This window comes from Nicotiana tomentosiformis, chromosome 3 (assembly GCF_000390325.3).
Source record: "Nicotiana tomentosiformis chromosome 3, ASM39032v3, whole genome shotgun sequence".
In the NCBI taxonomy this organism is placed as follows: domain Eukaryota; kingdom Viridiplantae; phylum Streptophyta; class Magnoliopsida; order Solanales; family Solanaceae; genus Nicotiana; species Nicotiana tomentosiformis.
The window spans coordinates 138,792,888-138,813,958 of record NC_090814.1 but is presented as its reverse complement, the minus strand read 5'-3'; the positions used below and the strand labels follow the sequence as shown (position 1 = coordinate 138,813,958).

At 34.7% G+C, this 21,071-nt stretch overlaps 3 protein-coding genes across 5 annotated transcripts; all 3 read right to left on the bottom strand.

Moving 5' to 3' along the window:
• Nucleotides 1–1,846: 1,846 nt before the first annotated feature.
• On the bottom strand, nucleotides 1,847–2,458 carry LOC104104160 (uncharacterized). Its single transcript, XM_009612164.4, has 2 exons — nucleotides 2,260–2,458; nucleotides 1,847–2,031 (listed from the first exon to the last, which is right to left on the bottom strand). Exons 1-2 carry the CDS (start codon nucleotides 2,456–2,458, stop codon nucleotides 1,847–1,849), a joined length of 384 nt encoding a protein of 127 aa, XP_009610459.1.
• Nucleotides 2,459–4,914: 2,456 nt separating this feature from the next.
• Nucleotides 4,915–6,393, bottom strand: LOC104103622 (peptidyl-prolyl cis-trans isomerase FKBP17-2, chloroplastic-like). The gene is made up of 3 exons (XM_070197715.1): nucleotides 5,983–6,393; nucleotides 5,824–5,868; nucleotides 4,915–5,494 (listed from the first exon to the last, which is right to left on the bottom strand). The coding sequence occupies exons 1-3, from the start codon at nucleotides 6,366–6,368 to the stop codon at nucleotides 5,131–5,133; spliced, it is 795 nt and encodes a 264-aa protein (XP_070053816.1). The 5' UTR covers nucleotides 6,369–6,393; the 3' UTR covers nucleotides 4,915–5,130.
• A 470-nt stretch (nucleotides 6,394–6,863) lies between these two features.
• LOC104121276 (probable serine/threonine-protein kinase SIS8) lies at nucleotides 6,864–20,175 on the bottom strand. Of its 3 annotated transcripts, none has more exons than XM_070197713.1 (13): nucleotides 19,127–20,173; nucleotides 17,240–17,677; nucleotides 15,074–15,177; nucleotides 13,407–14,665; nucleotides 13,263–13,303; nucleotides 11,709–11,777; nucleotides 10,459–10,559; nucleotides 10,232–10,310; nucleotides 10,035–10,133; nucleotides 9,880–9,948; nucleotides 8,579–8,628; nucleotides 8,266–8,442; nucleotides 6,864–7,338 (listed from the first exon to the last, which is right to left on the bottom strand). In XM_070197713.1, exons 1-13 carry the CDS (start codon nucleotides 19,589–19,591, stop codon nucleotides 7,212–7,214), a joined length of 3,078 nt encoding a protein of 1,025 aa, XP_070053814.1. In that variant the 5' UTR covers nucleotides 19,592–20,173; the 3' UTR covers nucleotides 6,864–7,211. The 3 variants fall into 3 exon arrangements, 2 of the variants coding, with proteins under 2 accessions (XP_070053814.1, XP_070053815.1); XM_070197714.1 differs by having other exon boundaries at nucleotides 17,240–17,696; nucleotides 19,127–19,259; XR_011415032.1 differs by lacking the exons at nucleotides 6,864–7,338; nucleotides 8,266–8,442 and adding an exon at nucleotides 9,544–9,631 and having other exon boundaries at nucleotides 19,127–20,175.
• Between the last annotated feature and the right edge of the window lie 896 nt (nucleotides 20,176–21,071).

The following is a 21,071-nucleotide window of genomic DNA, read 5'->3' as shown; positions in this document are numbered from 1 at the left end:
ATTCTCGCTAAATATAAGCCCCGGGAAGAAGGCTGGAAGTGGAACGAAGATTGTGTTTCATTCCTTAGTTATTATGGAGGGAGGAGTTGAAGGTTGTAACAATTGAAAAAATAAAAAGGTTGTAATGAAGGTTGTAACGGTTGAGAAAATAAAAGGGTTGTAACTGTTGGAAAAATAATTGAGTATTCTATTGAATTGACGGGAAGAAAAACAAAAAAATTGAAAAAATAGATAAATACAAATCCTTGCATATGAGACATGCCACATCAGCTTAGCAATTTCCTCATATATATATATATATATATATGCACCATCAATATGAAAAATAAACTTGTAATATTATTTTTTAAAAATCTGATACGGGGTAAAATTATTATATAAAAAGGTAAGGTAAATGATAAAATAAAATTATTTAATAATAATGAAGGGTGAGATAAGAGAAAAAGACAAGGTAACGATGCGACCACACCAAATCGGTCGTTACATAAAGTGGTACATTTCGTCGTTACGTAATGACGGATTTAACGATACGATACAATAAAATTTAAGTAACAGTCAAAATAAACACCGTATTTAAAATAACAATACGATACAATACAATAGTTAACAATCAAATAATTATAAATTATTATTATTTTATTCCTTTCTCTCGCCACTTCGAAATTTCTAATTTATTATAACTCTACAAGTATCACTTCAACCATGAAAAATGTCCACCTCTTATTAGCGGTGGAAGTTGATTATTTAACAAACTTAATTAAAAAATTATGTTGCTATTACGACATATAGTTTATTTTTTTGTTGTTATTTCTTATTTTGTAAATGTTTGCTGTTTAATCGTGTTTATTTACATGGTAAAATAATTGTTTGTTGATATTTTACTCTTGTTATTTTTGTCATTTATTTGTTATATTATATTAATGTGAACAATGTCTTTTCACCAATTGTAAAGTAAAAGAAATAAAATTAAGAAATGGCAATTTTAAAATAAAGATGAAATCAAATTGTGTAAATTTAGAAATCCAAACAAGAACATTAAATTTGCTAAGTTGTTAGAGTTTATGTACAGTAACCAGTTAGAATTTAAATTTTGTAAATCATCTACTTAACATTTAAGTTTTTTATTTATTTTATATATTTAGTGCACCGGGCTGCTGCCCTTTTATATATTTGTTTGGATAGTTGTTATTATTGTGTTGTATTGTCACTTTAAATACAATATTTATTTTAATTATTTATTAAATTTTATTATATTATACTATTAAATTCTTTGTTATATAACGATAAAAAAACTCCTTTTATGTAACGACCGGTTTGATGGAGTCATGTTGTTACATTACTTTTTTCTCATCTTGTCCTTAATATAATTCTAATTACTCTTTAACCTACTTTTAATAATTACTCTGCCCCATATTCTACTTTTTTAACAATATTGTAAGCTTATTTTTTAAATTGTTGGTATGTGACATTATGAAACGACAAAAATTACACAATCTACTCAAATATTATATTATTAAAATAATATAGTATAATATAGTACAGTGCATTAAGAAACAATGTGTAACAACCATACAAACAAGCTGTAAGTTTTTTCCAATTACGTAACAAAGCTGAAAGGAAGCTGTTTAGAGGAACCCGATCATCCAATGCAATTAGTGCTAAAACCTACTTAATGAAAATGCGAAAGATAAAACTGCCAATTTAATCCTTTATGCCTAAAACTCATATTTTATGCATTTCAATTGAAACTTAAATTAACTAATTAATACTATTAGTACTTGAAAATGTAGTTCAAAGGTATTACACCATCTAGAGGCTATGCAATTACAAAAACTCGAGCTTCAACTCAATCGGAGTCGGACTCCTTATCAGCAGAATCATGCTGTCTAGGCTGGGCTTGAAGTTCATTCATTAATTCCTCATCTGATTCCTCACTTTTTCCAGCCAACTTCCTTTTCAATATGGCTTCAAATATTGATGGGAATGCTTCTTCGTCTCCTTCAAAGAATCTATCTATCTGCTTTTTTAAAGCTGTAATAATTCGACAAGAAATCAATTTCATATATGACTTACATCTTTGTTTCAATCCTTTCTCAGTACCTAAAACAATATTACTTCAACCTAATTATCAAGGTGCTCAGAATCAGAATAAATAACTAGTAATCAAAACTTCAGTAATTGAAATAAATCTAACAAATTAAAAACAAGCTGCGGAACTAATCCAAACTAATAAAGATTGAAACTTTTGGTAAAAATCACCTTTATTGCTGATATCATCTTCGTCTTGAAGGTTATTGTCATCGGTATGACCCGAATTTGATGCAGCAGGAGGTTGATTAGGGTTTTTGGATGTGAAACGTCTATAGATGGGCCAAAATGAAGAGGTAGTAGGGTAAGCATTCGATGTTAACAAACTGCGCGAACAGAGAGAAACACTTCTGGCGAGAGATCGTTGCATCTCGATCTTCTTCGCGATAGGGTTTTAGGAGGGGTTATTGTTCTTGAGCTTCTACGAATTTCCTTACCGAATCAACAATGTCATTTCTTTACCCAAATGAAGAACTCAGTAAAGGGCCATTTGGCTGAAAGCCCAATATGATTGTGACCCATGAAAAGATGGAGTTCGGGCTTCATTGATACTTTACCTTATTTGGGCCTAGATGTGACTAAAAATTTTGGGAATACTAAACAGTGTAGCCATTCCCAAAAATAATAGCAGGCAAAATGTATATATTTTTTGTATATTAATATATAATATGTATATATATATATATATATATACTAGTTTCTGGATACGTGCGTTGCACATCTAATCATTATATAGCTTGTAACAAAAAAAAATAGAATAACTATTAATTGCATACAAATTCCAAAACGTTTTGAGTTAAAAACATAACTTATAGTATACAAAATATTATTTGTAGTTGTATTTTTATTATTTTATTAAGTACATAAATGTTATTGGTTATATCTAATTTAATAATTTTTTATAAACGATGCTCCTCATGATCGTCTCTGTTGAAATCTAGTTGAATAAATAAATAAAAAAGACCATCCAACTATTGCTAGGAAAATTGTTCATCTTCCTTCTTCCCAAATATCTTGATGGAGACCACCTTCCGTCCCAATTTATGTGCTTCTTTTAATATAAAGTATACTGCAATATATGAATGAGAAAGTAAAATGATGAAGCATGTTTACACAATATTTTCGGTGATACATAAAGATTATTTGCACTAAAAAGTAAATGGTCTGCTAGACTTCTTAAGCTCTACCAAGATGAATAAAAGATAAGCCATGAACATCTTCTTCAAGAGCGTGTTTTAGTTGCCCTAGTTTTGATTGATACTCATCTAATGTCGAGAAAGAACTGCTTAAGACATATGAATTTCGAAGAATTACTGAGAATACTTGTTATCCTACAAAAAGTTTTAGAGTTTAAAGTTATTTCTCAAAGGTAAAATTAATTGTGAATACCAAAGATGAAGAGAAGAGACGACGTGGTGAAGATAGCTGAGTAGAAAAATTTAAATTGGCCAAGCTATCATTTGATAAATTCTCCAAATGCACATACAACATTAAAGAGAAGACAAATATGAAATAAAATAGCAGCATTTGACTTTAACTCACCTAAGTCAAACTCCCTAATTGCGTGAAGAGAAAACATGTTAGTACTTAGCACCATGGATTTTGCTTTCCATAAAAGATCCCAAAGTGCTTATTTGACTTTGGTGCACATCAATCTAAGTGCAAAAAAATCCAAACCAAGCAAAAGGAAGAATTTCATAATGTTAATGCCAAATTAATGGGAATGACTCCAACGAAAGAAGGCTATAAAGCCACAAGTTTATCTAAGCAATCATTGGATTTTCCTTTTTCACCAATGTAACCTCTGCCCCTTCGTTCCCCCTGTATTTCTTGTGTTTAAAATGAAATGAAACTATTAATTGCTACATTAATATTTCGTAATCTCCAACTGTAAATTCTTAACATATACATTCTCAAACTTTGTACACTGTACATATTTTATTGTTGAATGAATTATTAATTACCATTAACATGATAAAGGATATTTATGATGAAGTGTTTTTACCTTTTTATACAATAGTTTAACTACAATAAGAAATTATTTATTTATTTACTAAGGGTATAAAGGTTCACTAATTTTTTATGGACATTTTAGTAATTCAACTTTGATTTAGGGGCTTCCCACTTATAATATAGTATGATATAGAGAGAGACATATATTTTGTATATCTAGCTAGCAGATGTAATTATATTTGACTGACTTGGCCAAATGTGTAACTTGCCCATTAAAATTGGATAATTACTCATTTGATCCCTCAGTTATTGGCAACTCTTAGTTTGATTATTGTCATATTTGGTTAAGCGGATTTAACCTTCAATTATTAAAAATATGTATTTCTTATCCCTTTATATAAGTAATATATTATATTTTGATTATTTTTAGAATTGAGTAACAATGCAAATTTAGCATAGCACGTGGATAATTGAATAGTTCAAATTTTACTAATATGTTAACTTCGTAAAATTTATTAGCAAAGGGATCAAAAGTTCACATCTCAATTGGTTGAATGCTGAATATCACCGGTAAAACTTGTGCCTTAGGCCCCCAATTTTGTAGGCCTCTATTTTTTTAAAAATAATTTATATTATATAGGTATATAGGTATTTAAAAATAGTATTTCAGTATAAAAGTAGAATTTTTCATATAAAAGGAAAAAGAAAAATACAACTTCATATTTTAAAAAGTTAGAAAAATAGATTTTCAATAAAAATATATATTATAACTTTCTTGTAAAGATTTAGGCCTCGTATTAAACTTGAGCCGTCCCTGTTGAATATGCTTAGTCAAATATTACAAGAGCCAAAATTAAAAAAAAGAATTCAGTATTTCAGAAACTGAAAGTCCAAATCTCGGTAATGAAAAGATAGACACGAGATTTTGCTCTATTGAATTTGAGTATACGTAATTTGCTTTCCACTGACCAAGCTAGCAATAACTCACAAGTGTACCCAACTTAATTGCAACAACAGAAATTAGCAAAAAGATTAGCAAATGTAGAAAAAGATTAGCAAATGTAGAAAAAGATTAGCAAATGAAATCAATTAAGCAGGTGCAATAGAAACCTTGTCAACCTCAATAATATAGTCAAGAGTAGCAGATGGAGGAATTTGCAATCCCGTTCCTAAATCTGTTCCTTCTTCACCAAATCCCAAATTAGGAGGAATAATCACTCTTCGTTTTCCACCAGCTTTCATACTTTTTAGAACATATTCTATACCTTCACAAATTCCCTTACTATAAGGCCTTGATCCCATTACTAATGCCAATGGCTTCTTCTTCTTACCATCACCACCAAATGTATCCACAAATACTTCTCCACTGCCTTCTACACTTCCCTTCACATCTATCACAACTAAGTCTCCTGGCCGTGGAGTTGCGCCGCCGCCGATTTTCAGTTCATAATATCTGTTACAAGATTCATGTATTTTTATATGCAATTAGAACTACTGTCAAGAGTATCAGGTTAATTTCACGTACTATAATAGTAAACTTTACTCATTATTATAATAAAGTCATCTTGACGGGTAAGTTTTGTTGTTATAGTAATTACTTTACTATTATAGTGCGTAAAGTTCAGTTATTTATATGCTTAATTTTTTTTTGGTGATTTTTGAAGTTATAGTGGGTGAAGAAGTTCAATTATTTTACTGTAACAAATTAGTTTTGCGACTTTACTATTATGTGATTATAAAGGCATATTGTATGATGAGAAAATAGGAAACCATGTCAAGTACCTTATCCCATTGGGCAAGACCACTTCTTCTTCTTTCTCGACAACCCTGACGATTAGATAATAGAGGAGTTAATTTTTTTAGATTAGATATGGATGATTATATAGAGAAGAAAGCATATGAAACAAATAAAATGCGGAATTACATATGATGTAATTTTACCTTGTATTTGTTTCTTGTTGAGACACTTCAAGGCGAGTCTTGATTTGCTCAGAAACAACACCAAAAGCAAGAAAACCAGCCCAAGCAAGTCCAGCACCAAGGCCAAATCTCCTTGTTAAGGAAGAGGCAATCCAATCAGTAGATTCTGCAGTTGTCGATAGGCGGGCAGGTTTACTACTAGGCTTTTGCTGCTGCATATTAGCTGCTGGGGCAGGTGATGGAGGCTCTGAAGAAGTTGCACTTAGATTTTGAGATGGTGGTGGAGTTTGTGGTTGTGGAGGTTGATTTGGTGGCTGAGAAGGAGGAGGGGTTTGTGAGGATGAAGAGAAGTTAGTTCTGGTAATTGGGTGAGACACAAATGGTGGTGATCCAAAGAAGGTTGCCATTTTTTGGATATGATATGAGCATATGATAAGACTAGCTGATATTTGTAATGACTTAAACTGCATTCAGTAGTATATGGTCCCTACCTTATCCTTACATGCCTCATTTTTTTCTTTTTGTCCGGATCAACTTGTGAACGTCTCGAATATTCCATTGGATATCTATTATTTCTTTTCAACGAAAGTACCGGGTAACTTTGCGACCAAGCTTAGGCAGATAGAGAAAAACATCTATCATTTTTTATCTTTTGAAATTTGAACCTTTACTTTCCGTAAATATCATCATATTTCATTGACAACTACGCCACACCCTTGAAGCATTCTCCGGCTTGAAAGGTTTGGAAACTCTAAGTGGCCAAATCATCAACACATCAACAGGGTAAATTAACAATTGATGATTAACTAAATTTTAAATCAAAAGGGAAACAAAAAAGAACATGATTTTTATTTTATTTTTTAAAAACAAAAAGAACATAGTAACATCTCTGCTTCTGCCACTGGATAATCAAGCATCTCAATTTCATTGCTTTTCTTTCGGCTTCAGTATGAAGAATTTGGAAAATATTCTCAATCACTCTGTAATTACAACGAGATCCCTAAAATGAATATACATGAGAGAAAATACACAACTTTGAGGACTGTGGGTTGACAACTGCCAGAAAACAAAAGCAGGAAAAAAGAATCACAATTGACTCAATATGAAGTATATGTCTGTTGACAGATCCTTTGGCTTCCTTCAATTTCTGGTTGAGCAAATATGAACATGTCTTCATTTCCAATAAAAGATAAAAATTCCGTTTTCCTTCTGTCCTAAACCTGTTGTGCTGCTGGATCACCCAAGTTTGTTTATGACCGGCCCTTTTCTTGACCTCTGTTCGCCAGTGGTTTTGGTACTTGTGAACTGTTTATAGGCTTTTGCAGTGGTTTCAAAGCAGCCATAATCTCACCAAATGAAGGCCGTAACTTTGGATCTCTGCACATAAGCAGGAAAAGCAAAAAAATATATAAGATTTTTACACCAGCAAAACCGAAGATGACCTTGTATCCGCACACAGCATGTACTGTATTTTGTCATGCCTGGTGCTTTGGTACCGACGTCATCTATAAGTGACTCACTCCATCTTTTTTTCTCTCTTTCTTATAAGAGTGGTGTCCAGGAAAACTTGTATACACTTCACATATTCCACCTGGTTTTACTACCCCCAGCACAGGTACCATACCAGGTAACTATGCCCGCCAAGGCTTTGACAAATGGGAAGAAATCACCTAGTGTTTTTTGTCTCTGCAGGGATTTGAACCTGATTTCCAAGGTTTGCACCCATTTCATTGATCACTAGGCCCCACAATGTATTTGGACGAATTAGAAATGGCTTCCTGCATGCCATGGTCGTACGCTCTTTTAAGCCGCTACACCCTTGGGTGCAGGATTTTCAGGTATTCTCTTTTAGAAAGAGTCATCAAATTACTTAATTGATTTCATATAGTAGGTTATACAACTATGATCTCCTTGGTTGACTTTAAAAGAAGGGACTCCAACCATTACATTATCTAAAAGTACTAAAGTAGTAAACCCAGCCATGTACATTGACACTTTTGAGGTCAATTTACAACGAGTCAATGACCAAGCACCCTTGCTCTTTATAACTGTGTTACTGTGTAGATATTTTTTTTTTGATAAGGTAAGATTTTATTAAAAGGTACCAAGATGGTACAAGTGTCACTGTGTAGATATTAACAGAAGCACTGAACATTCGGGCATTGCCCTACCAGCACTGTAAGGGTCACCTACGTGCCTTGGTTACTGGTCTACCACCGACAACCATATGATAAAGAAATGAGTAAAAGATAGCGGAGGAAGCTCAAATAGGGGCCGAATGACTGAAAGATAAAATGTTCTCACGTTTGCCAGCATTTTCTGATGATGTCAGCAATAGCAGGATCCATGTCATCTGGTATGTCAAGACGGCGATGCTGAAATCCAACTGCACCAACAACTTGCATGGGGTTCATTCCTCCCCATGGCTGCTGCAGAGTACAGAGCTCCCATAGTATGACACCGTAGCTATATACATCACATCTGTACGGCATGATATCATGGCACAACATCAACAACCATTTGTAGGATTGTTCTGATTCTTGCCTTATATGTTTTTGTTTCAATTAATACATCTTTATTAACACTTTGAATAGGGTAATATGGTTTTAATACATACTTTTCATTTGAAGGCTCATTTCTCAGCACTTCTGGGGCCATCCACTCGGCCTGAAAACAAAAAGATGCAGCAGATTGGTAGTTGATGCAGAAGGACCGAGTAAAGCCAGCAACAAGAGTCAAATGTATAAATTATAATGCATCAAACTCTTGCAGAGAATCATGATGCAGAAACTTGCCGAATTGTACCAAATTATACGTAATACATGAATAACTTTAATTGAGAGAAACTTCACAAAAGCAGCAGTTCCATTACCTAGTATTTTTTATAAAAGTAAAAATTTACTAATGTGGGAAGACTCACCGTAAACAAGTGCTATACAACAGTCCATACCCTAGTATTCTAACAAAGACCAACGTCTTGCAAGTGTTAATTTTCTACCATCAAAACTCTTATCATTTTGTCAAGCACAAGCTTAACTACAGAGTCGTCCAAGTTAATTACAATATAGCAAACTTATGTCTTCTGGAAATTGACAGATTCAGTAAGGATATTCCATTATAACTGCTAATTCCCGAAATATTTCAGCAGAAAGGGAAAATTTACATATGATATTATGACAAACAGCAATGCATGCAATATGAATAAATTTTTCCACCTTTATGAATACTATAACCACTATATAAGATGTGAAGCTCCGCAAATAATGGAAATCTACAGAACTATATTTATGCATCAAGGTTTAAGAGAAGATGTGGAACGACATTAGAAATAAGCAAATTATGTCATTTCAGAACAACCTCCCACTATATATGTTTAATTACTTCATTCAAAACTAATACATAAAGAGCAGGAATACTACTTCTGCAACAAGTTCATCATGTGCCCAGGTAACAAGGTAAAACCTTTTTCACAACTTCAAGATTAAGTTTTGATGATATTGGAAAGGACTAAAATATGTAACTGGAAGCCTAGATACATGCCATAAATTTAAGTTATTTTGAATCATGGATCACAACGACCACCTTTTTGAAGTAGAAACTTGGCAATGAAAACATCTCCGAAAGCCTGAAGTGTTTTAAGACCAACAGCATGCTATCTTCTACAAAAGGGCTGATATAAAATGATGTACAAAAATTAGCTGTATGCATGACTGGAACATTACAAGTTCCATCAAGAAAGGCACCATAATGAAATAGAAACAAGAAGCACAGTACGGAGAAGAATATCAAGCTTTGGAGAATGTCAAAGCATATCGGCAAGATACGACAGCTAAAAGAATGTAGAAACTACGGGAAATGAAAAGACTAAGGTTGAAAGAAGCATGTTCCGAGTAATTGAATCAAATCCCTCCTGCTTACCGTCCCAGCAGTTGACCTTGAAGAAAGAAAGGTGCTGTGCTTCATTCTTGATAACCCAAAATCACATACCTAGAGTCACAAATAGTTATGCGTTACATGGGAAGTGATTGAACGATGCAGTATCATTCCTAGGTTTCAAAGTTAAAGGACTCCACCTTCACCACCCAGTTCTTATCCACAAGGAGATTCGGAGACTTTAAATCACGATGAACTACCATAGGAGTGCAATTGTGTAGATAGTTCATGCCTCGAGCCTGTTAGTTCAATAAATCATATGCACTAGAAAGTCACCATGTAATGTAGAAGGTTTGAACCAATGGAGAAGTTGAAAAGAGAGAGAACTGGAGCATACAGTATCAAGAGCCATCCTCAATCTTCTCCGTTCATCCAACTGATTGTTGGGCCGATGAATTAATCTGTACAAACTACCTCTGCAAACCAAAAATAATTTGAGTTCAAGCATTCAATTGGTTAAGTCTCAAAACCGCAGCTGACAGACAAATTACATTTTAAATTTTCAAGCTTCATAAAGGCAACAAGAAATACTGCAAAACTTAATATAATAGTGTTTTGATGTACCTATGAAGAAACTCGGTAATAATGGAAAGGTTTGGAGGACGAGTAACAGCTCCCATGAACAGGACTACATTAGGATGCCGGAGTCTTTTCATGATCCACACCTTCCAAGGCAATATTGAGTTCCAGTAAGATTGAGATCTTCATTTTATGCTAAATAACATATCAGTTACCGTGAAAGAAACAGATTACAAATGGTTAAATGCACAAAATATATTTGCACCTACTAGGAGGCAAAAAACTATGAAGAATCTTAGCTAAGAAGCCAAGCAATTTAGTAAAATCACTTAAGATACTGCATCATCAACAGTTCGAATCAGGCAAAACGGTCAAACAATTGAACTCACTGGAGAGAACTTTCACCAGCTTTGGATGATAGAGAGGAACTGTTAAAAGAAATGAGTGCATATCATCTACTTAGGACATACTGTCAGTTCCTTACCAAGAGCTACAAAGCAAGAAGAGCCTAGAGGAACGATCTAGCTGAATAAACAGCGAGCATGAGGACATGTTTTCATATAGCTTTTGACTTATATGCAAGAAAGAAAGAATCAATTTAGAAAACAAACAATTTTCTGACAGCATGAAATTAAAAATTTAAACTCAGTTAAAGAAATAAAAATAGATCTGAATAAACATTGGTAGTATGCAAGGGAATAAATTCAGAATCATTGAACATATTTACATGATCATCAAACAACTGAGAAACGCGAAGGTGACTTGATTCAATCAGTTAGTCTGCTAATGTAATTCCACCCTTTTTTCGTTTGATATGGTAAACTCCTCTCTCAGCACCCCTACCCAGGAGCCAATGGTGGCCCTTTCCCACTTTGCTCCCTTGGTGGCTTGAACACCCAACCTTATTATTGAGGTCTTCACCACTAGGCTGTCCTTCTCTTATACCATCAGTTGATACTTATAACTTAAACGCAAGCATTACTTTCCGCCAGTATCCTGTGCTGGACTATAATGAGTCAGTGACTAGGGCATGAATTGAGCTAGTCAATAGTACTAGGGCATGTATCCCCATCTTAGTGTTCTTAGAATCTTTACAGAAAATTAGAACTTCCTTTGGCATTTATTCATTAGCTTTTCAAAATTGTGCAATGGCTTTCTAAAGATTCTGAGGCATGCATCATCAAAAAGAAGAAAAAAAGATATCTGAATATGATAGTAATGCCATGAATGGTAATTTACAAAATTTGCCGAAAACCCAGGGAAAATGGGTCTATGTTGGACAAGAAACGGTATACCTCACTCTTAAATTCTTCAAGGGATTCACCAGTTATATCTTGGTCTAGGAATTTCTTCACAGCTACTTCCTGAAAATAAAAAAGTTCCACATTTGTATTAGTTTAAGTTGGTGACAATCACGAAGGCTTGTAAGAGCAATCTATTTTTCCAATTTACAGTTGACGCAAGTGAAGAATGACTCAACAACAACAGCAACAACAACAAACACAGTAAAATCCCACAAGTGGGGTCTGGGGAGGGTTGTGTTTAAGCAGACCTTACCCCTACCTGGTGAAGGTAGAGAGGTGGTTTCCCATAGACTGAAGAATGACTCAACAACCCAAATATATATTTTAGCAACAACCTGAAGTTAAAACAAAATAAACAGTCCATACCAAACTTAAGATATCAGCTAATCCGCAATATCTATCAGTGACCATGAAATCATGAAGAAAGTGACCCAGTCGAACATTTTCCCGAAGAGGCATGGACATTCAAAATTTACAAAAAAGAAAAAGGAAGAGGAAACTTCCAAAAACGTCTATTACAATGGTGACATGCTAAACAAAATGTAATTCATAGTGGACACAGTTCTTATTAGTTTATTTATTTATTTATTTATTTATTTTGGGGAAAGTGTACGAAGATTCAATAAGTTCAGGAAGAGCAAATCTTTTTTTGTAATTGAATTATTGTCGACAGCTTTGGCTGACGCATCTATGTTGAACCAACTTAGAGCATTCATTCATGTCCTCAGTATACTAAATCCCACATCAGGTATATAAAGGATCTAATAAGGGTTTATAAAGGTCTTTGAATGCCCTTAAATACCCGATATGAAATTTGTATATCTCCAACACCCTTCAGCACGCGTGAGAGAATAGTTTATCAAAGAATATGAGGGTCCAACTCAAAATTTATGAGGATCCAACCCAAAACTTCAAGTCAAAGAATATGGAGTAGCCTAAGGCATTATAAACTATTTGGGACTCTCCAAAGCTAATGTGGTACAAATATATCTCCAAGAAAACAGAAGTGTAGATAAAGCTTGGCAGTCTTCAAAAACTAAACATACTAAGAGCCCGTTTGGACATAAGAAATTTTTCCCTTTTTTCCAAAAAAATTTCACTTTTTTTTCGAAATCAGCATTTGTTCATAAATTTTCCAATTTTCACTTGAAGATGCATTTTGGAAATTTTCGAAAATTTGAAAAACTCCAAAAAACTGTTTTTCAAAATTTTCACTCAAATCACTCACAAAACTTCAAAAACAACCCAAAATTATATTCATGTCCAAACATAACTCTAAATTTCAAATACCATTTTCATTTGAAATTTTTTTTTCCCTATTTTGGAATTTTACAATTCTTATGTCCAAATGCCCACTAAGAATCTCCACAAGTTTCAGATGCCCTATATCTCTCTAAGTTGAATAAACAACTTGCATCTAATAATTAGATGATTAAGAAAATTCTAGCTCTCAACTTTTGTAAAGGAAAAAATGCAAAAATTCATTACAGAAAAACCTAAAACTAAAGAAAGAAATCTAATTGGCACAAGTATACATAAACTTACAGTTCCGTGCCATTCTCCACGATAGACCTCTCCATAAGATCCTGCAACAGGAAGATAGTGAAACTATGAAAATGTAACACGACACAGATTTTACCTACTTTATAGAATCTTCTACAGATGTAAATATATAATGCAGGTCAATACCAAGTCCGATACGCTCACCCAAGGTGATATCCTCAAATGGAATCTCACAATCTGAGACATCATCAAGTGTCACATCAGATTTAACACTATCATTACCGGTTGACCTATCTGATATTCTTTCACTCTCAGAATTCACCCCTAATGCCTCATGCACTTGATCACCACTACCCCGCTGCTCATACACAGCACCATCTGCATCTCCATCAACTCTTCCAGAGTCGATTAGATTAAGGAAAAAAGCAGGACTATCTGGTGAATCAGAAGACGGCTCCAAGTTTTCATATTGCTTAGTGACAGCTGCAGTTGTTGCTACCACTGCTGCAGCTGTGGCTGTCACAGCAGCTGCAACAGGGAGATCAGCTTTTGAACCATACGTGGTCTTTGCTGCAGCAACTACCATTGAAGAGGCAACCACGGCTGCTGCTACCGCTGCAGCAGCAGCAACAGGCATGTTTTTTGTGAATTTCACTGCAGCCAGTTCAGAGTGTGGAGAAACTTGCTGCCCACTATCAAATGGCCCACGGGGATTGCCCTTGGACATAACATGATAAGGCAAAGGGGGCAAGAAACTATTACGATCTAGATCAGCTTGACTCTTGTTTTTCTCAATCTCATCGCTCCCCTTACTTTCCATATCCTCTGGCCCAGATTTTCCCTCCACAGGGGACACATCCAACTCCTCTGTATAGACTTCAGTGAACAGATTTGGTGGTGCAACAACCCCACTTTCAAGTAAAACATCGTGAAGCTTTTGAGCTAGCTGTGGATTCTCTTTAGCAGCATCAATCATGTACTGTGAAACATCCGTAACTTTCATTCGCCGTACGGCCGGGGAGCTAACACCTTCAGTCCAGGAAGGTGACCTTGCATGTGTATAAGAAGATCTTGCATGCCCAGTCCCGGGTGAAGTTTCCTGTCTTTGCTCCTTCTTCACGGTCCAAAGCTTTGTAAATTCATTAGAGGAGTTATTGCATCCTTTCTCAGCTTTAATCTGCTTTTCAGAATTATTACTAGAAGATGGAGACTCATTTCCTGTGCTGCTTTCCCTGAACCTGGATCTCCTCTCTGCCGTTCCATACTCGGAATGATCTTCTGACGAACAAGCAACCCCACTACTAGAAGAACCACCCATATGAGAATCAACATCTTTGGAAGATGGACTGATGGAGAGGATAGATTCCTCACAGTCTACTTGTGTTCCAGATGTATCAGAGGGAATAAGTGTCCCAGGGTCTGCCATCAAATCAACAATATATTCCCTGCAAAGCACGTGACTTTGTAAACAAAAGAGGAAACTTCGGGAAGAGTAATTATATCCTAGAACAAACTTTTTTTCCAGGAAAAATTAAAATTTTATAAAATTGTTAAAAAAAAAAGCACCAATCTAGGCCCCAAAGGCTACATATATGAAAGAAAAAACAAAATTAAAGGTTCTAAATTGATCACCTTACTACTTTAAAGAAAAGTTGTGTATTTAACTTGTCAAAAAAGAGACGTATTAGCAAAAACCAAAGAAGATTTATCCAGCAGTCTTGCTTGAATGTTTAAGATACCCTTGCTTATGAAAATGCTAACTGACTGTATACCAACTAAGTTATGAAAAAATAGGAATCACAAATGAAATTATAAAATTCGAATAAGAAAGAAAGAAGATTAATGGTAGGAACCTTCCATCTTCAATCTTTACATAATTCATTGCAACTTCATCTGACCCTGTGTATTCTTGCCCTTTTACTAATCGGCAAGGGAGCCCCACACTATCAGCCAAAACCTGCACACATTTTCAGAAGTACATCAAATCATAGCCAAAAGGAAAGGGCACGGTTGACCATCAGCACAAGCCAAGAGATAAAGACAAAAAACAAATCATAGCAGTAACAATAAACAATTTTAAGAAGTTAAGAACTACATAATGGGGTGAAACCCAAAACCTTTATCAAAGGAGGTGCTATAGTGAACCCCATAATATGTTCTAGATACATGAGAATCCCAGCTTGACTAGTCCCTGGGACAAGCTACAGGATTTAGCAGCAAATCCACATGTCATTTAGCTATTTTCATTTCTTTCCTTTTTCTGGATCCTTACTGGATTAAGAGGAAGTTTATTTTTTCTTACTGGATTTCTGGATCCTTTTTCAGTATGTTTTACTATTTTCTTTGTTTGAAGGAAAATACTCATACAGACATGTACACACACACAGACACACACACACACAGAGATATAAAATAAATTTTTTGAAGCAAATATTGGTTTTCCTTCTTAGGTGAGATACGTGTTACCATTCTCTTTGCTTATTTGAACAATATAATTTGTTTGACCGAAAATACATTGCTCAAATAATTAAAAAGATGACAAACAATATCTAACTTGAGAAAGACAAAGGCATGGAGATCTAAGCTTTCTTACTTAAGAGAAGGCAAAGGCAAGGAGCGAAAGAATCTTTTTTCTTAGAGAAAAGCTAAAAGAATTCCACCTTGAATGTTTGGTATGATCTAATTCCTTTCATACCTTTTCTTATTCTTTAACTCTTGAAAACAAAAAATACTGACTTTCTAGTCTCAAAATTGAGATATGCAATACTAAAACACTTCTCAACAAAATAAAGAAAAAGTTGGCAAAATGTGCTAGCCATAGGCGTAACGGAATAAATTTATTGAGTGAGAGGGTATGGAACCTAAACTTTAAAAACATGAGTGCATGCAAGCTCTGTTTTCTGCAATTTCACTTTTTAAGTCATTTTGGCTGGAACATACAGTCAGTATGAAGCCTGATTACTTTTTGGCTCAAAATTATAATGAACACAGCAAAGGTTCATTTTAATCAAATCTGTCGAAGATGAGGGGGATAAAGTTAAATATTCCTAAAGCCTAACAAATTACATGGGACAAAGGAAAACGGGTCAATTGGTTTTGTGGCCCATTACAAACTTGTATTTAGTTTTATGACCCCATCTCTTTTTTTACACATGGGAGATTTGCTTTTACACGTGAGAGATCTATCTTTTACACGCAAGAGATCTAAAAAAGACATTTTCTTAAATTCAATATTGTAAAAAGCCATGAAGGCCTAAGATAACAAGGGAAAACATACTCTGAGTTAATATCATGCATCAAACGGATCAACAGACATGATATTTGATATGTAAAGTTACTGATAAGTGACAAGGATATCATGCAGACACTTGCCATTGATTCTCCAGTAAAGACGGAGATATATCACATATGCACAAACAGCAGAAAGAATAGATGCGGAATGCTGAACAGAACATGGGGGACATTACTGGATTCAACTCGGATTTGATTAAGGCACAGCATACTTGAATTGATATCTCTATGAAGGATGGATATAGCACACCTGCATACAACAGCAGAAACGATGGATGTGGAATGCTGAACAGCATATGGGGAGGATGTACTGGATTTAACTCATGTTTGAGTCAAGTACTTCAAACAAAGATTTAGAATCATTCAAATAAAACTGAACTAAACTCGTCCAATAGCGTATCCATGGCACACTTCTATTGTTCTGCCTAAATGAGCTCCATCTTTTATATTAAGATAGTATGCTCTCTATTACAAAACTAATAAGTTTTCTCAATGTGTATGTAGTCTTCGCTTGATAAAGCATGGGTATCATCACAGTCGTGACACAACTGTGAAAGTAAATTAGGCTTCTTAAGTAAGATAAGGTAATTCAAATATCTCAAGGTCATAGTCAACCAGCACTCCTTCCTTGACCAAACAATTACATATGAAACTGCTGAGTTTTATATATTACTCGTATATATAAAAGTGTATTTTTAAATATTTTGAAGGTCAAAAGAGCTTAGTACCTTGAATAACAAAGCACGATGACGAGCCAGACCAATGGTCAAAGAACCCAGAGGCAAAACCATGCTTCCAAAAGTGGCCTTTAGATTATAACTAAGACTTCTCCATGCTACTAACATGCTGTCAGGATCTCCAACTCGACCGCCCATGTGTTCAGAAACTAGCATAGCAAGCGTCTGAACCAAATTGCCACCTGTAAAATCTATGGATTCTGACCTGACCTTGACAGACATCTCTAGAGCTTTTTGTTCTAGCTTCAACAGCTTAGAGTCAGCAGCTCTATTAACAAGGATGGCTTCCCAAGTGATCTGGTCTGATACTGGTGTTCTTTGTAGATTGACAAGGGAGGGCATTTTTGAGGAATTGGACTCTGTCATGATCCCATACAGATCATAAAAACCATCCAGGATCTCGTCGTCAAAGCTTAGAGCATTGTAATTCTGTAAAGCATTCATAACTCTATAATATGAGATAATTCGTGTGTTAGAGAGGAATATGTAATCGAAACATGGATGTTTTCTGCAAAATAAGCATCGTGAGTTGATCAAACAGTAGAGCAAACACTCCACAAACTAATTTCTCCAAACATTAGACAACTGAGCTTTATAAAACATTTTTCTCTGGCTGTGTTAACTTTTTTTTTTTTAAAAAGAAAATGATTACAAAACAGATCACCTACAGTTACTAATAAAATGTGCAACAAGAAAATCGGAGAAAACAGAAAAAACAGGAATGTGCATGGTAATCACTCTGACAATATAATAGGAAGAAAAAAAAACTTGTGTCTGAACAATAGCCTTTAACGGTGAATGCGACTTGGGAATAACACTTCAACGCATGCCTATCTGGAATGCATGTTAAATACAAAAGAAAGATTTGATTCTTCTATTGAAGTATATCCGAACGTTCTCTCGTCCGGTTTACAATTTTAGTCCTTTCCTGATTAATTGTAATTTGTGGTCCAGGATTGTTAGCAAGGGTGTGCTTCTATCTTCTTTCAAATCAACGGCATTGAAATAAGAAAACCAGGATTATAAGCGTGTTTTCTATAAAACATGAGTTGAAACTTCCCTTTACTATACTCCTTCATTGCTCACCCTTTAATATATCCATCGAGCAAGTAACTGCACTATGTTTTCTTTTACTTCTCAGATTTTCCATGAACTTCACTGCAGCATTTAGGAGTTGTGTATTTAAGTAACAATTTCCTGATGAATTCTTGTATTGCTATAACATCTCCCTTCTTTTTCCTTTTTTGATAAATGATAACATATCCATGTTTAACAGGTATATTTACTACACCGCATCAGAACACACTATAGTACTAGTATTTCAGTGTCAAGGCATCTTCTGTTCCATGTAATGCCATCGAATTATACTTCCGTGTTGTTATGTTTCAACGTCTTCATAATTTTGAGCTCCAGCTAGTTTGAGACCACAAGAAGAATGAACGGCAAAAACCTAAGCAATTGATTCAGCATTAGGGTTTATGATCAAATAACCAACAGCTTGAGGAATGCCAAGTACAATCAACGGCGACATAGTGTCGGTACCATTATCATTATTTGACAATAATGGCTCAATGAAGACTGAATTTGCTTAACAGCAACCGCATATTAAACACCTGTTCCAGCAATGCTTAGCTGAAACCAACCGCTGTCCAACCAGAACAGTATAACAAGCTTGATCACCAACACACAAGAATTTATATTGTCAGACTTTAAGTAATTCACTAACATGCTGAATCCCTGTTTTTGGTGAAATTAGGTACAAAAGCAGCATATTCAACTCAATTAGTTACCGTGAACTGAATGCCAATTAATGCCAAGAGTGGAAGCAAGCTAAATAAAGCAATTTAGAAACAACCAAATAGATGAAAACAAACTTACCCAATATCTATAAGCAACAATTTCAGCTGGTGTATTCTCTGGGGCACAAGAACCTAAACTTATCTGTTTAACAGCTTCAATCTGAACTGCCTCAGGATCTTCCCTTGCACTCAACTCCAGAGCCATTTGTATTTGATATTCTTCTTCTATATCAGGTTCCCTCGAATTGCTGGACTCCGAATCGCGCCTTACAGTATCTAAAGCAGCATCTAATCCACTACTACTAGCAGAATCACAAGGCTCCATTCTATTATTATTCCCTCTACTCATATTTGAAGATGATTGAGGACTAGGGCTATTATGCCTATTAGTAACTGAATTTAACCATCCTGAAATAGCTGAAAAGGGGTTATTATCAGGGGATGAAACATCACTCAATCTCTTGGTCTTTGCTGATGACGTTGACCCTTCTGAATCCACTGATTCATTTGGCATTAAATGGAGTTTCTTGAGAAGATTTTTCATCTTATCTTAACTAAAACTCTGAACAAAGTGTTAAAGAAAAATGAAAGTAGGCCATAAACCTCTCCATTGTCTCACTCCAAGCATGAATCTCAATACCAAAAATCACAATAAACAACAAGTAGTACAGAGTTTAAGCTCCTTTAAAAAGTTCAGGTCAACATCCAAGAACCCAGCTGGCAAATTCAAGATAATAGAATTATCTCCTTGTTGGATGAACAAAGACTCAATCCTGAACACAATTTAAGAATCCAACCCGGTTGATTTCTCATATATGCACACATGTATTATGTCACGAGATAAATATTCTGTCTACAGACAGAAAAAAACATTCCACAATCGGGAAAAAAAGGTTTTTCTGTTAATAACTTAGTAACAAGACCAAATCAAGAAAAAGGGGGGAACAAAAATGCAAGAAAGATGCTGGATTGCGCGAAGAGAGAGAAAGAAAGACTGGAGTTTATATCAAGAATGACAAATTCTATACTACTACTAGTAGCACTAGTCATGGGAGTAAGTAAAAGCGAAAAGGGGGTAAGTGGTCAGTTGGGAAAAGGGGAAGAGGGAGCAAAAGACAGCAAAGACCAACAAGTGGGAGTTGGCACATAGTAATAAAGAGAGAATGGCCCCCACTTCATATTTTTGTAGCACACCACCCTGGCCTGGATTTCCCAGAAAACCAAGGTAAAACGTTTGTAATGTACTACTCCTATATTAATCGTACATTATTACTATTATAAACAATTTTGCTACGATCCAAAACCAGCTTGCCTTCCATTTTCACCTGCCATTAAAGGTTGCGATGGTATAAATAGGATTTCCTTAATAAGCAATTTTGAGTTTGAAATCTTTGAAAGAAAAAAATGTATTTTCGTTTTAATAAATTTTACGTTGTGCGAATTTTAATAAACTCCTTAACACTATGATGCTGATGCCGAATACCAGATGAAAAAGCCGTGGAAACCGATAACGGGTTCGAGTCGTGAAAATAGTATTTTGCATAAATGCAGGGTAAGACTACGTATAACTGACCCTTGTGGTCCGGCTCTTCCCTGCAGAGGCGGATGCACATTTATCAAAGCGATGTCATGCGACAACGCTTCGTCGAATTCTTTTACTAAATATATGTATTAATACTGTGAGGAAATGGATAAGTAGAAAGAAATAACACCATTTAATATAAATTGTCTATTGATGTATTGATTATGTGCTTGATTTTGCTCTAAAAAATTTGAGATTCGAACCTCAAGTAGCACATCTTTTTTGCAAATATTTGAGAGAATCTATATGGTTAAAAATTATGATGAAATAGAATTTAATTCGTGACTTTTTCTAACTTAAGACTCAACAAAATCAATAAATTAAAGTAATTTTTTGTCTAAAAATATAATAATTAAAATTATTATTCTCGTTCTTTTATAAATTTTAATACCTTACAATAATTTATGCGTACGTCCATGCTTCTTCGAATTCTACGCATAGC